This window comes from Coregonus clupeaformis, chromosome 36 (assembly GCF_020615455.1).
Source record: "Coregonus clupeaformis isolate EN_2021a chromosome 36, ASM2061545v1, whole genome shotgun sequence".
Classification (NCBI taxonomy): domain Eukaryota; kingdom Metazoa; phylum Chordata; class Actinopteri; order Salmoniformes; family Salmonidae; genus Coregonus; species Coregonus clupeaformis.
In genome coordinates this window covers 1,635,697-1,652,040 of record NC_059227.1, presented here as the reverse complement: position 1 = coordinate 1,652,040, position 16,344 = coordinate 1,635,697, and the positions used below count along the sequence as shown (strand labels likewise).

Here is a 16,344-nt window from a genome sequence, read left to right as displayed (position 1 = left end):
ATTATCATTATTATTATTATTATTATTATTTATTTTTGGGGGGTGGGGTAGGGGGTTGGGTAGAATGATTACTTTTATACTATCCCAGGTATTCCTTAAAAAGGTAGGGTTTCAAGTGTCTCCGGAAGGTGGTCAGTGACTCCGCTGTCCTGGCGTCGTGAGGGAGCTTGTTCCACCATTGGGGTGCCAGAGCAGCGAGCAGTTTTGACTAGGCAGAGCGGGAACTGTGCTTCCGCAGAGGTGGGGGGACCAGCAGGCCAGAGGTGGAAGAACGCAATGCTCTCGTTTGGGTGTAGGGACTGATCAGAGCCTGAAGGTAAGGAGGCGCTCACAGCGCCGTAGGCAAGCACCTGGTCTTGTAGCAGATGCGAGCTTCAACTGGAAGCAAGTGGAGTGTGCGGAGGAGCGGGGTGATGTGAGAGAACTTGGGAAGGTTGAACACCAGATGGGCTGCAGCAATCTGGATGAGTTGTAGGGGTTTAATGGCACAGGCAGGGAGCCCAGCCAACAGCGAGTTGCAGTAATCCAGACGGGAGATGACAAGTGCCTGGATTAGGACCTGTGCCTCTTCCTGTGTAAGGTAGGGTCGTACTCTGTGAATGTTGTAGAGCATGAACCTACAGGATCGGGTCACCGCTTTGATGATAGCGGAGAATGACAGGGTGTTGTCCAGGGTCACGCCAAGGTTCTTTGCAATCTGGGAGGAGGACACAACTGAGTTGTAAACCGTGATGGCGAGATCATGGAGCGGGCAGTCCTTCCCCGGGAGGAAGAGCAGCTCCGTCTTGCCGAGGTTCAGCTTGAGGTGGTGATCCGACATCCACACTGATATGTCTGCCAGATTCCTCACCTGGTTATCAGAAGGGGGAAAGGAGAAGATTAATTGTGTGTCGTCTGCGTAGCAATGATATGAGAGACCATGTGAGGATATGACAGAGCCAAGTGACTTGGTGTATAGAGAGAATAGGAGAGGGCCTAGAACTGAGCCCTGGGGGACACCAGTGGTGAGAGCACGTGGTGCAGAGACAGATTCTCGCCACGCCACCTGGTAGGAGCGACCTGTCAGGTAGGACGCAATCCAAGAGTGAGCCGCACCGGAGATGCCCAACTGGGAGAGGGTGGAGAGGAGGATCTGATGGTTCACAGTATCAAAGGCAGCAGATAGGTCTAGAAGGATGAGAGCAGAGGAGAGAGAGTTAGATTTAGCAGTGCGGAGAGCCCCCGTGACACAGAGAAGAGCAGTCTCAGTTGAATGACCAGTCTTGAAACCTGACTGGTTTGGATCAAGAAGGTCATTCTGACAGAGATAGCAGGAGAGTTGGCTATAGACGGCACGCTCAAGAGTTTTGGAGAGAAAAGAAAGAAGGGATACTGGTCTGTAGTTGTTGACATCGGAGGGATCGAGTGTAGGTTTTTTGAGGAGGGATGCAACTCTCGCTTTCTTGAAGATGGAAGGGACATAGCCAGCGGACAAGGATGAGTTGATGAGCGAGGTGAGGTAAGGGAGAAGGTCTCCGGAAATGGTCTGGAGAAGAGAGGAGGGGATAGGGTCAAGCGGGCAGGTCGTTGGGCGGCCAGCCATCACAAGTCGCAATATTTCATCTGGAGAGAGAGGGGAGAAAGAAGTCAAAGCATAGGGTAGGGCAGTGTGACCAGGACCAGCGGTGTCATTTTACTTAATAAATGAGGATTGGATGTCGTCAACCTTCTTTTCAAAATGGTTGACGAAGTCATCCACAGAGAGGGAGGAGGGAGGGGGAGGAAGAGGAGGATTCAGCAGGGAGTAGAAGGTGGCAAAGAGCTTCCTAGGGTTAGAGGCAGAGGCTTGAAATGTAGAGTGGTAGAAAGTGGCTTTAGCAGCAGAAACAGAGGAAGAGAATGTAGAGAGGAGGGAGTGGAAAGATGACAGGTCTGCAGGGAGTCTAGTTTTCCTCCATTTCCGCTCGGCTGCCCGGAGCCCTGTTCTGTGAGCTCGCAATGAATCGTCAAGCCACGGAGCAGGAGGGGAGGACCGAGCCAGCCAGGAGGATAGGAGATATAGAGAGTCAAAAAATTCAGAGAGGGAGGAAAGGAGGGTTGAGGAGGCAGAATCAGGAGATTGGAGGGAGAAGGATTTAGCAGAGGTAAGAGATGATAGGATGGAAGAGGAGAGAGTAGCGGGAGAGAGAGTCACCCAGAACTGTGAGGGGTGAGCCATCCTCAGGAAAGGAACTTATCAAGGCGTCAATCTCATTGATGATCTCTCCAAGGGAACCTGGAGGGCGATAAATGACAAGGATGTTAAGCTTGAATGGGCTAGTGACTGTGACAGCATGGAATTCAAATGAGGAGATAGACAGATGGGTCAGGGGGAAAAGAGAGAATATCCACTTGGGAGAGATGAGGATTCCTGTGCCACCGCCGCGCTGACCAGATGCTCTCGGGGTATGCGAGAACACATGATCAGACGAGGAAAGAGCAGTAGGAGTAGCAGTGTTTTCTGTGGTAATCCATGTTTCCGTCAGCGCCAAGTCGAGGGACTGGAGGGTGGCATAGGCTGAGATGAACTCTGCCTTGTTGGCCGCAGAACGGCAGTTCCAGAGGCTACCGGAGACCTGGAACTCCACGTGGGTCGTGCGCACAGGGACCACCAGATTAGAGTGGCAGCAGCCACGCCGTGTGAAGCGTTTGTATGGCCTGTGCGGAGAGGAGAGAACAGGGATAGGCAGACACATAGTTGACAGGCTACAGAAAAGGCTACAATAATGCAAAGGAGATCGGAATGAAATTAACTAAGCATCTGGGAAAGTGAGAGAGCGGGGCCTCCCTCACGTTTCACTGAAACACTCAAATATAACTCTCCCAACTTCCACTTTAGATTAATAGACATTAGTTATTGTCTGGTCTGTTAGCGATGTTACCAAACAGACTAGTTCTGTCTCTTGCCTCTAGTTAGCATCTGGTCTATTAGCGATGTTACCAAACAGACTAGTTCTGTCTCTTACTTCTACGAAATACGAAAATACTAAATGTTATGTTTGGGGAAAATCCAACACAACACATCATTGAGTACCACTCTTCATATTTTCAAGCATGGTGGAGGCTGCATCATGTTATGTGTATGCTTGTCATTGGCAAGGACTAAGGAGTTTTTTTAGGATACAAATAAATGGAATCGAGCTAAGCACAGGCAAAAATCCTAGAGGAAAACTTGGTTCACTCTGCTTTTCATTCTGCTTCCCAGAGACACTTGGAGTTAACTCACCTTTCAGCAGGACAATTACCTAAAACACAAGGCCAAATATACACTGGAGTTGCTTACCAAGACGACGTTGAATGTTCCTGAGTGGCCTAGTTACAGTTAAATCGACTTAAAAATCTATGGCAAGACTTGAAAATGGCTGTCTAGCAATGATCGACAACCAACTGAACAGAGCTTGAAGTATTTTTAAAAGAACAATGGGCAAATAGTGTACTGTCCAGGTTTGCAAAGCTCTTAGAGATTTACCCAGAAAGTCTCACAGCTGTAATCGCTGCCAAAGGTGATTCTAACATGTATTGACTCAGGGGGTTGCATACTTATCTAATCAAGATGTGTTTCATTTTCCAGTCATACATTTTTTAAAATAAATTAGAATGTCTCTTCCACTTTGACATTATGGGGTATTGTGTGTGGATCAGCGACATAAAATTTCAATTTGATCCATTTTAAATTCAGGCTGGAACACAACAAAATGTAGAAAATGTCAAGGGGTGTGAATACTTTCTGAAGGCACTGTAAACACACACACAAAGACATTCATATTTTCTATCACACACACACCTCTGTCTCTCCTTCTCCTTCATTCTTTCCACTTGTTATTTCCCCACAATACAGGCACAATATAAGCCGTAATGGGGGAAAAACTCCTGGTCACACAGGAGCTGTTAATAAATTGCACCTCAACAGTCAATCATATTCCACTCTCTAATGTGCTGCTCTATTTCCCCTCCTGTCGTGCTCTAGTTTACACTATTATATCTCTTGTTTTACTCAGTGCTGACAATATTTTCTCCATGGTTCCCTGCAGGCCTCCTGCAGATTAGAGACTATTTATAGAATGATTTATCTTTAATCTCCTACTGACATAGTCATTCTCCACAATGTATTGCACTGTGTTTACCTCTCAGGGCATGCTCTGCCTTTTCTCTCTCGTGCCCTCTCGCTCTCTCTCTTTATATTTTGCTGTAGCTCTAGCTCTCACTCCATCTTCCTCTTTCATTAATTCTCTCTCTTCTGCTCTACAATTAGGCCATTGAGTTATATCTCCACCCATTATATGAGGCATCACACTGACACTGACACATGCAGACTGCTGACGAGTCATCTTCTCACACACAAACATTAGTGCACGCACCCACACACGCACAGACAGACAATTTCACACACACACACACACACACACACACACACAAACCCTCTCCTGAGCACTCAGCCATGTCAGGACTATACACAGGTCAATCGAGTGACTGAACTGTAATGTGACTGATGTTGACGTGTCAGAGAGAGGCTTTGATGAATCATTCATGGTCATTTAATGTTATGCTTCATGCAGAGCCATAAAAATGCAGATGCTACAGTACAGCATGTCTATGATACGTCACATCAAACCATCTGTCAAGGGAAGCCTTAAGGAGGAGAGAAAGATAGAGAGAGAGATGGAAAGAGGGACCTTTTTGAGTGCAATGTTTACTGTTAATTTCTAATCGTTTTTGTTGATGTTTCTTCTCAACATTTACATTTTAGTCATTTAGCAGACGCTCTATCCAGAGTGACTTATAGGCGCAATTACGGTAAATGCCTTGCTCAAGGACACAGACAGATTTCTTTATCTAGTTGGCTCAGGGCTTCAAACCAGCGACCTTTCGGTTACTGACCCAACGATCTTAACCAATAGGCTACCCGCCGCATATGTTTCCCATGCAAATAAAGACCCTTTGAATTTAATTTAATTAAGAGAGGGCGAGAGAGAGAGAGAAGAAGGAAGTGAAGTAGCATATGCAGGGGCACCAATGAAGGATTGAAGAAGCCAGTGCCTAAAGAGCTGATGATGTATAAATAGTACGAGGGCGCATGAAGCACAGCATATGTTCACTTACTGTTGGGTGGCACTATACACACCATGTAGAGAGAGTGGAGGGGAGGAGAAGATGAGGAGAGGGAAGGATAAAGTGCATAAGGGAAGAGGGGATAGGAAAGATAACATAAGGAAGAATGGAGAGAGAATCAGAGAGGTAGCTGTTTTATGTATGTGAGTACAGAAACTAATGTCTTTATCCTTTCAGGCTTGTGGGTCTGAACTAAGGGGGGATTTCTGATCATAGACACGGTCTCATGTGCTGACTCCAGTGGAGACATTTTGCTGGTCCCCACAAGGAAGAAAGCTATTTTAGGCTTAGGGGCTAGGTTTAGGTTTAGTATTAGAGTTAAGGGTTAAGGTTAGGTTAAGGGATTAGGAAAAACAGGATTTTGAATGGGAATACAATTGTTGGTCCCCCATAAGGACAGTAAAGCAACGGTTAGGTGTGTGTTGATTCTTCTTTCCTTGTGGGGGACCTAAAATCCCCAATAGCTCAATTTCCCACGTCCCCATGAGTACAAAGGCTATTTTAAGGTTAGGAGTTAGGTTTTGGGTGAGGGTTACAATAAGGGTTAGGGTAAGTGGTTGGTTAGGTTTAAGAGTTAGATTTAGGATTATGGTAAGGTTTAGGGAAAATGTGTGCGCGCAGTAGCAGATAACAAGGTAATAGTCTCCAGGGACATCACTTGTTTTTCCTCTTGTCTCTCTCTCTCTCTCTCTCTCTCTCTCTCTCTCTCTCTCTCTCTCTCTCTCTATATATATATATATATATATATATATATATATATATATATTTATTCCAGGTCATAGATCATGGCTGTCAAACACCGACCCAAAATTCACAATGAAACTCCAATACCCGGCGGAGCCACAAATGGGTGCTCCCAAAATATGACCAATGACCATCTGCCTTCCCTTCACTATGAGAAAGACCAGGAAAACAATGGGCAACGAGTCAGCAGAGGAAAAAACATTGTGAATGTCTGCATCTATCTAATCTCTGTACAATCTACTGCTGCATTCATCCATTCCAATCGTATAGTTTGGTATGGTGACCATCTCTTTGCCTTCATATCGCACATCTGGACTACAGTAATGGACATTACTACTGGACCCTCACTGGAATAAAAGCCTTCACATACTGGGAGGGAGAGAGATCGCTCTCATGTCCATTCTATCGCTGTGTTTGCTCTCAAGACACTCTTTGTCTTAATAGTGTCTCTTCCCTGCCTTTCTGTCACATTGTCTGTCTTCATAACCACCCAGTCTGTCTCCTCATCTCTCTATCTCCCGCTCCCTATGGGAACAAGACCCATCCATAAGGCTTAGAGTATGTACTGTATGTTAGGTATCCTAGCGGAGAGAAGGACTGTGGGGTGGACGTGACCGCAGAGTGCGCTATTCTAAAACAAAACACTCATAAAAACACAGCCATTAGTATGAGCCTGGGCCAAGAGGCATTAATGCAACCTCACAATCTCCTCATAACCATAGCACTGGACAGATAATAGCCATTACTGCCTCGATGTCTGGGAATACTGACTTTTGCGTCCAGTTTCGATTGACGCAACAGTCAACGTTTGAGTTTTTTCACAGAAACATTTTGCACACACACAGTCCTTACAAAGTTATGTCCTGAATGTGACCAGTTCATTTTTGGATGCAATGTTCAGACATTTATAGAAGTAGCGACAGCATAACACAATCATCCAAACCAGAAAATGTAGGCTACATTAGTCCTAGCGCTAACTGAGGAAAGATTGACGTAACACAAGCGGTCATATTTAGAACTCTCAGCTGACAGAAACCACAATATGAATTAGCTAATAGCAATTACTATTTACAATTCATCACATCACGGGTGAGCTCACCATTGATCGAAATAATTGAGTAAAACACTTTCTAAAAATCAAAAGTAATCCGACGATGGGTAGTTTGTGCGCGCCGCCATGTTTGTTTTTTCGCGTCAACCAAAGATAATAAGAGACAAGATGAGTTTGGTCTGTTTGCAGTATGAATGTTGTCGTCTACGACACACCTCCTTCTACGTCACACCCAGAATGTATTGTATAATGTCAACAAACATGCTGCCACACATAGCTGGCAAATAGCTTAGCATTAGCTCATCATAATCAGTACAACCATCAAATAAGTATTTTACACAAATCATAGGTGTCCATTACAATCTATGCAATAATCGGAATGCATTATTTGTCACCAGTACTTGAAATCTGAATAAACTGTAAATACATTATGCTCCATACATACATACATACATACATTAATACATACATACATACATACATACATACATACATACATACATACATACATACATACATACATACATACATACATACATACATACATACATACATACATACTCTATGCTACACAATATGCTACGGAGTAGGAGGTGTCCTACTTCAACAGCTTGGTGAGGACTGGAAACCAGTCGGCTATTGCAACAGGCATCTGAGTGATGTAGAGACAAGGTCCGCTCTGATTGAAAAATAGTGTTTAGCGAGCGTGTGGGCTTGTGAAAGCGATGAGAAGTATAATAATAATATAATATATAATAATAATATAATATAATATAATATAAGTACCTCTATGAACTAGACAGCTTCAGGCTGGTCACTGACCACAAACCCCTTGTGCCCCTCATTAACAGCAAGGACTTGGACAATGTTCCTATCAGGTGTCAAAGACTGTTGATGAGATTGATGGGGGGTCATGTTTCTGAGGACACATGACTCGACCTTTGCCTCTGCCGAGCGAGCCCGTTGGGGAGTTGCAGCGATGAGACAAGATCGTAATTGGATCGCAATTGGATATCACGAAATTGGGGAGAAATAAAAAAAAAATATTATAATAAAAGCTTGTTAGAAAATAATTTGAAATTTACAAGTTGAAACATAGCCTATAGATAATTAGCAGGCAGCGACCGTTAACTGTCCTGTTGCGTAACAATCACATTTTGGAACAGTGAGTCCATTCTGACATCACATGCATAAAACAACCACAAACCCCTTGTGCCCCTAATTAACAGCAAGGACTTGGACAATGTTCCTATCAGGTGTCAAAGACTGTTGATGAGATTGATGGGGGGTCATGTTTCTGAGGACACATGACTCGACCTTTGCCTCTGCCGAGCGAGCCCGTTGGGGAGTTGCAGCGATGAGACAAGATCGTAATTGGATCGCAATTGGATATCACGAAATTGGGGAGAAATAAAAAAATATATATTATAATAAAAGCTTGTTAGAAAATAATTTGAAATTTACAAGTTGAAACATAGCCTATAGATAATTAGCAGGCAGCGACCGTTAACTGTCCTGTTGCGTAACAATCACATTTTGGAACAGTGAGTGCATTCTGACATCACATGCATAAAACAACTCACGCTGGGGGCGACCGTTAGAGATATCTGGAACTCACTCGTGAAGAGGTTAAATCTGTAGCAGATTATGATGGCTTAACATGAGCCGTTCTGAATTAAACCCCGTTCTCTCTGTTTCTTTTGCAGTTACAGAAGCGCTCTTATTTCTTAATATTAATCTAGCATGTGCATGGATTTTTCTGCCATTGAAATCCTTGGGTGAAAGTGTTTTTTTAGGTCGCCTAAATCCCAACAGTGTAAAAAAATTATAATTTTAAATTGGGATGGAAAAACAAAACTATAACAAATGGGTTGAACACTTATTGACTCAAGACATTTCAGATTTTCTTTTCTTTATTCATTTGTAAAAATGTCTAAAAACATAATTTCACTGTGACATGATGGGGTATGGTGTGTAGGCCAGCGACATCATTTAATCAGTTTTAAATGAAGGCACTTTAAGATAGTCGTAATGTAATAGAGCTACCGGTATGTGACTGAATAAATTCCCTTACTACTCATCCAAATACACTACGTGACCAAAAGTATATGGACACCTGCTCGTCGAACATCTCATTCATGGTCATTAATATGGAGTTGGTCCCCCCTTTGCTGCTATAATAGCCTCCACTCTTCTGGGAAGGCTTTCCACTAGATGTTGGAACATTGCTGCGGGGACTTGCTTCCATTCAGCCACAAGAGCATTAGTGAGGTCGGGCACCGATGTTGGGCGATTAGGCCTGGCTCGCAGTCGGCGTTCCAATTCATCCTAAAGGTGATCGATGGGGTTGAGGTTAGGGCTATGTGCAGGCCAGTCAAGTTCTTCCACACCGATCTCGACAAACCATTTCTGTTTTGACCTCGCTTTGTGCATGGACGCATTGTCATGCTGAAACAGAAAAGGGCCTTCCCCTAACTGTTGCCACAAAATTGGAAGCACAGAATCGTCTAGAATGTAATTGTATGCTGTAGCGTTAAGATTTCCCTTCACTGGAACTAAGGGGCCTAGCCCCAACCATGAAAAACAGCCTCAGACCATTATTCCTCCTCCAACAAACTTTACAGTTGGCACTATGCATTCGGGCAGGTAGCGTTCTCCTGGCATCCGCCAAACCCAGATTAGTACGTCGGACTGCCCGATGGTGAAGCGTGACCATCACTCCAGAGAACGCGTTCCCACTGCCCCAGAGTCCAGCCGACACTTGGCATTGCGCATGGTGATATTAGGCTTGTGTGCAGGTGCTCGGCTATGAAAACCAATTTCATGAAGCTCCCGACGAACAGTTCTTGTGCTGACATTGCTTCCAGAGGCAGTTTGGAACTCAGTAGGGAGTGTTTGCAACCGAGGACAGACGAGTTTTACATGCTACGCGCTTCAGCATTTGCCGCTCCCGTTCTGTGAGCTTGTGTGGCCTACCACTTTGCGGCTGAGCCGTTGTTGCTCCTAGACATTTCCACTTCAAAATAAGAGCACTTACAGTTGACTGGGGCAGCTCTAGCAGGGCAGAAATTTGAACTGACTTGTTGGAAAGGTGGCATCCTATGATGGTGCTATGTTGTAAGTCACTGAGTTCTTAAGTAAGGCCATTCTACTGCCAATGTGTCACGATCGTCAGGGAGAGACCAATGCGCAGCGTGTTGAACGAACATGGTATTTATTATCTTCAGTGATAACATACACAACCAACGAAACAATAAACGACTCGTAACGTCCAACGGTAACAATGACCAACAAGGAACAAGAACCCACAAACACAAAGGGAAAACAGACAGTTTAAATATGGCTCCCAATCAGAGACAACCAACGACAGCTGACACTCGTTGCCTCTGATTGGGAGTCACTCTGGCCAACCTAGAAATAAACACAACCGAACTACCAACATAGAAATAAACACATAGAATGAACACACCCTGGCTCAACATATAGAGTCCCAGAGCCAGGGTGTGACAGTACCCCCCCCTAAAGGCGCGGACTGCGACCGCGCCTCAACTTGAACAAAACAGGGGAGGGCTGGGTGGGCATACCTCCTCGGCGGCGGTTCTGGCTCCGGCCTTGCCCACCACCCTCCAATAAACCCCCCATAGCGCCCCTGGTCCAGTCTGGCCCCGCTGGCTGGAGCTGAACTGGACGTAGCAGGAGCGGTTAGCTTCAGCTCCGTAGTGGAGCAGTCGACCGGCACCCTACCAGGCACCGGTGACCCAGGCACGGGCCGTGCTGGACTGACGACGCGCACCCCTGGCTTGGTGCGTGGAGGAGGAACGGGCCTTACCAGGCTGACGACTCGCACCCCTGGCTTGGTGCGTGGAGTAGGAACGGGCCGGACCAGGCTGACGACTCGCACCCCTGGCTTGGTGCGAGTGGCAGGAACAGGCCGGGCCGGGCTGGCGACGCGCACCGTAGACTTGGTGCGAGTGGCAGGAACAGGCCGGGCCGGGCTGACGATGCGCACCATAGGCTTGGTGCGTGGAGCAGGGACAGGCCGGGCCGGGCTGGCGACGCGCACCGTAGACTTGGTGCGAGTGGCAGGAACAGGCCGGGCCGGGCTGGCGACGCACACCGTAGGCTTGGTGCGTGGAGCAGGGACAGGCCGGACTGGGCTGGCGACGCACACCGTAGGCTTGGTGCGTGGAGCAGGGACAGGCCGGACTGGGCTGGCGACGCACACCGTAGGCTTGGTGCGTAGAGCAGGGACAGGCCGGACTGGGCTGGCGACGCACACCGTAGGCTTGGTGCGTGGAGCAGGGACAGGCCGGACTGGGCTGGCGACGCACACCATAGGCTTGGTGCGTGGAGCAGGGACAGGCCGGACTGGGCTGACGACGCACACCGTAGGCTTGGTGCGAGGAGCAGGGACAGGCCGGACCGGGCTGGCGACGCGCACCGTACACTTGGTGCGAGGAGCCGGAACAGGCCAGACCGTACTGGGGACACACACCACTGGCTCTACCTCTGGATCTGGAACGGGCCGGACCAGACTGGTAACACACCCCAGTACCACTCGCCGTGCCTCTACACCTTCCTTCCCTGCTTTGACCAGTGGCCCCCGTAACCTGGTGGCCTTCTGAATCCGCCCCTTTTCTGCCTCCGTCAGCCCCGTCGTCCATGCCCTGTGCCCCCCCCTAAAAATTATTTGGGGTTGCCTCTCGACCGTCCGACGACGACCCTGATCACGCCGTTGCTCCTCTCTCCGTCGCCTCTCTACAGTCTCACTCCATGGCCGGCGATCCATCCTTGCCAGGATTTCTTCCCAGGTCCAGGACCCCTGCCCGTCCAGAATCTGCTCCCACGTCCAGGCTGCCTGCTCCTGGACACGCTGCTTGGTCCTTGTATGGTGGGTTCTTCTGTCACGATCGTCAGGGAGAGACCAATGCGCAGCGTGTTGAACGAACATGGTATTTATTATCTTCAGTGATAACATACACAACCAACAAAACAATAAACGACTCGTAACGTCCAACGGTAACAATGACCAACACGGAACAAGAACCCACAAACACAAAGGGAAAACAGACAGTTTAAATATGGCTCCCAATCAGAGACAACCAACGACAGCTGACACTCAATGCCTCTGATTGGGAGTCACTCTGGCCAACCTAGAAATAAACACAACCGAACTACCAACATAGAAATAAACACATAGAATGAACACACCCTGGCTCAACATATAGAGTCCCAGAGCCAGGGTGTGACACAATGTTTGTCTATGGTGATTGCATGGCTGTGTGCTTGATTTTATGAAATAGCCAAATCCACAAATTTGAAGGCGTGTCCACATACTTTTGTATATATAGTGTATCAAGCATTCAATTCCATTTACATTCTCTCCAACACTTTATTATTTTCATCTCACTCCATTGCAATGCATTCACTTACACTTAAGGTAATGGACACTTTATGACTTGAGTGACGGTAGAAATCAAAGATATTTGAGCCATTAATTATTATAAAATGCGGGAAGTTCAAGTAATTTACCATTGATGTGGGTAATGGCAGAAATCAGTGCTTCATTTCAAGTTATTGTCCTTTCTGAGGGTTGGTAAGTTAATTCAAATGACTTGTACTTATGAATTTGTTACCATATTATTTTCTCTCACAACTCATCACTATGTTGCCTTGTATTGTGTAGCACAGCTGTGTGTGTGTTGCGTGCAAGCGCGCAAGTCAGTGTTGAGTGTAAGAATGTGTGTTTCAAGACAAACAGCCCGACCTGGCCACCTAGTCCAGGGGGAGTAATGCGTGTCCACACTCCTGCGGTCCTGTGCCACTGATGTAACGCATGCTAATGACCCAGGGCCCTGGTCCTGGTGGAACACAAGGACAGAGAAGCCAAGTCGCCTCCCTCTGTGCCCAGGGCTGACTCACCTTGCCTGGGGAAGCACTGAGCGGGAGTGGGGTGGTGGATGGAGGGGTGGAGGAGGAACAGGGGCCAATGTGTTAGTTACAGTGCTAGGGGACTGAAGGGACAAGTTAACTGGATGGAATGCTGCTTTAGGCTATTTTAAAGAGGGCATCTGCCAGTGTTTATGCGCACAAAAACACAAATGCACACATTACCACTCTCTCTCCCTCATACACACAAACACTTCCTCTCTCTCTGTCTTTCTGTCTCTCCCTCTCTCTCACACCACACATACACTCCCAGAAAGTGTAATGAGAGTAAGAGGACACTCCTCCTGAGACCGGAGTGCCCTTCAGCATCTTTGCAGACAGTGATTACACAGACAGAACAGAGCTGAGTGCAATGCAAATAGCCATCAGGGCCTTCAACGCTCTCCAGCACAAATATACCAGACTCATCACACACACGCACACACACACACACACACACAAACATACACATACAATTGCACGCACACTGCGGGTGATTTTATTTGGCCCCCCAAGTTTTCTGATCCAGGTCAATTTCCGCTCAAGAAATTGGACCGCGGCTGAATCTAGTTGATGATCCCCGGTATAGGGCTATGGCCAGCACTGTCAGCCCGGAGGCCAGGCTATCTCCTGAGCCGGAGAGCCAGGTAACAGCGAGACAAGCCCAGAGAGAGCAAGCCGAGAGCACATTCATCATCAAGAAGCACTGTTACCAGTGAGTGCGCCCATGGGAGTCCACACGAGCCCATAATGACTGTTCCTCTCAGGGGAAGCCCAACGAGCCCAGAATGACTGATGCGACCCAGGGGAGGGTAATCGAGTGTAGAATGACGGATTTCTCCCACTGGGTGCGGGACGATAGGAGAACGGTCGGGTCCTCCCAGGGGAGGTTAAATGAGTGACGAATGACTGGTGCAACCCAAGGGAAGGTGGTCAAGTGCAGAATGCATAGGTCTGTATTAGGAGAAATTAGGAGAGTGTGGAGTGAGTGGTATTAGCAGGAGATGGTAGTAACAGAGTAGTGATCAGACGAGGCTGGCTGCTCACAGCGAGATTCAACGAACACAGATGTGGCCGCGCTGCCTAGGATTGGTTAAGAGCAAGTGCCGACTTTATTCTAGGGAATTAACTAGTTAGTGAAAGAGGGAGGGAAATATACTATAAAAAACACCTCTCCCATTCTGTCTCTCATGCACTTTCTCTGTTTCTCTACATTTCTGTTTGCGCTCACTAGTCTACAGGTGAGTATGACATCCTGCCATTTAAAGCACTCAATTTTAGAAATTTCACATACTATAAAACTTTATATTTTTCCATACCCAAAATGCATACTATTTAGAACGCAAGTATGGGTATTCAAACACGGCCTGGGTCTGATTGTGTGAATGTGATATAGAGAGAATCCATATCAGAGGATATAGAAAGAGAGAAAATGGAGCAAGAGAGAATATAGAGCAAGAGATGAAATGAGACAGAGTGAAAATGAAAGACAGAGAGCGAGAGTGAGAGCTGGAGAGAGAAAGAGGGAGATTTGGCTTGGGAGAAACGATGGAATAAATTAAATCCAAGGCTAACATGCATGTTAAAGTGTGAATGCAGCTGTTTGCTAATGATAATTGGTTCCACTGTACACACACAGTTTTGTATTGCTATCCTTGTGGGGACCAAATAATTGATTCCCATCCATAATCCTATTTTACCTAACCCCTAACCCTAACCTTAACCATTAACCTAACCCTGTGCCTAACCTTAACCCCAAACCCTAACCCTAAAACTATACCTAACCCTAACTCCTAACCCTAACCCCTAACCCTAAAATATAATTTTTCCTTGTGGGGATTGGCAAAATGTCCCCACTTGTCCGAATTTTCCTTGTTTTACTCTCCTTGTGAGGACTTCTGGTACCCACAAGGATAGTTAAACAAACACACACACAGTTGTGTTTGCAGCTGGCCAGTTCTAATCCTCCTGAGCAGCTGGTCACTTCCTTCAGTGTAATAAGAAGACTTTATTAAAAATACCAACTCATTGTGCCTCTTACTGACAACCTGCATACCATACTGCATGGTGTTCAGGCCTCTCTCTCTCTCTCTCTCTCTCTCTCTCTCTCTCTCTCTCTCTCTCTCTCTCTCTCGCTCTCGCTCTCACAACTGCTCTACCTTGTTAGTTTGTTTACTTCACCACAGCGGAGACTGTACACACAGGCATTAACACACACACACTCTCTCGCACGCTCAGTCACAGCGGAGCCTGATTACTTGACGTGCAGCTGAGGCAGTGTATCAGTCCCGTATCCAGCCAGGAATATGCAGACACACACTGTGGAAGTGACAACCACAGGCGTCAACACTCTCCCAAACAGATAACAGGAGGGAGAGAGTTGTTGACAAAAACATGAGTCACATTTTAAATACGCAAGCCCTAAAATAGTCCAAGATGTGGAAAGACTTGGTGATGATGTGAGGTAATCTAATTATATAACAATGTTATAAATTAATAACCAGCAAGCCAACAAAAGTAATATTTAACTCAGAAACTATGCCAGAAACATACAACTCTATCAAAACCCATGAATAAAACTAGGCATTCTAGAGAGACAAAAAAGTCTTAGGAAAATGCCCCAAACCAACATGATGACCAACCCACACTGTTAATCAACTCCATCACAATTCCGAACCAAAACACTGAATGAACAGACTAAACAAATGAACGAATGACTGAAAACAGGAATGAAAGAGCGTCGGACAGAACTCTTCCTCTCCTCTCCTCCCTCCTTCTCTTTCGTTCTGTGACTCACCTTGCAGAGTTTGTGGTAACGTGGGGATGAGATGGCCATTCTCTGAAGCCTGTGTAGGAAGACCACCACTTTCTGAAGGGAGGTGCGGACCATGGCCATCATCTTACGAGTGCCACAGGTCTGCAGCCTGCTCAGAGTCCGCATGGCACGCTAGCACTGCCCAGCCCCGCTCATATCCTATCCTCCTCCTCCTCCCCCCAGAGACGCACCACAGCAGTCACAGAGTGACGTGAACACACACACTGTCTGAGACACACACTCCGATCGGCATGCCCCTGCACAAGCGTATATACTGGCACACTCACACACACAGCGCACGGTCAATCACGGCACGTGCACACTCTTACAGCAAATACTCTCTCTCACACACACATACAGTCAAACACAATCTCCCTCACAGTCTCCCCTCATGCGCCCTCACACGCGTGCTCAGGCATTTAAGCAAGCTGAAACACTCTCATTCACACACACTCAAACCAGGGCACAAAACCCCTCGAAAAAGAGTTGTCACTCTGTGGGCACACTTTAGATGCCAGGGGTCAAAGAAGAAAGAGAAAAACCTGCCGATATAGCAAACCAAGAGAAGAAGGATGAGCGAGGGAGGCAGAAGTTGCTCTGAAGGAGCCGATCACGGCTCACTGTACAGCCAGAGACGGGAGTGGGATAAAGACTGTGGCGCTCCGCGGAAAACCCTTAG

The 16,344-nt window shown here is 46.8% G+C and overlaps 1 protein-coding gene across 1 annotated transcript in view; it reads right to left on the bottom strand.

Moving 5' to 3' along the window:
• Window positions 1–16,344, bottom strand: part of LOC121552410 (utrophin-like) — a 204,582-nt gene extending 188,238 nt beyond the window's left edge. The window contains exon 1 of the mRNA XM_041865328.1: window positions 15,648–16,344. Within this exon, the coding sequence (XP_041721262.1) occupies window positions 15,648–15,791 (144 nt within the window). The 5' untranslated portion in view covers window positions 15,792–16,344. The remainder of the gene's footprint in view (window positions 1–15,647) is intronic.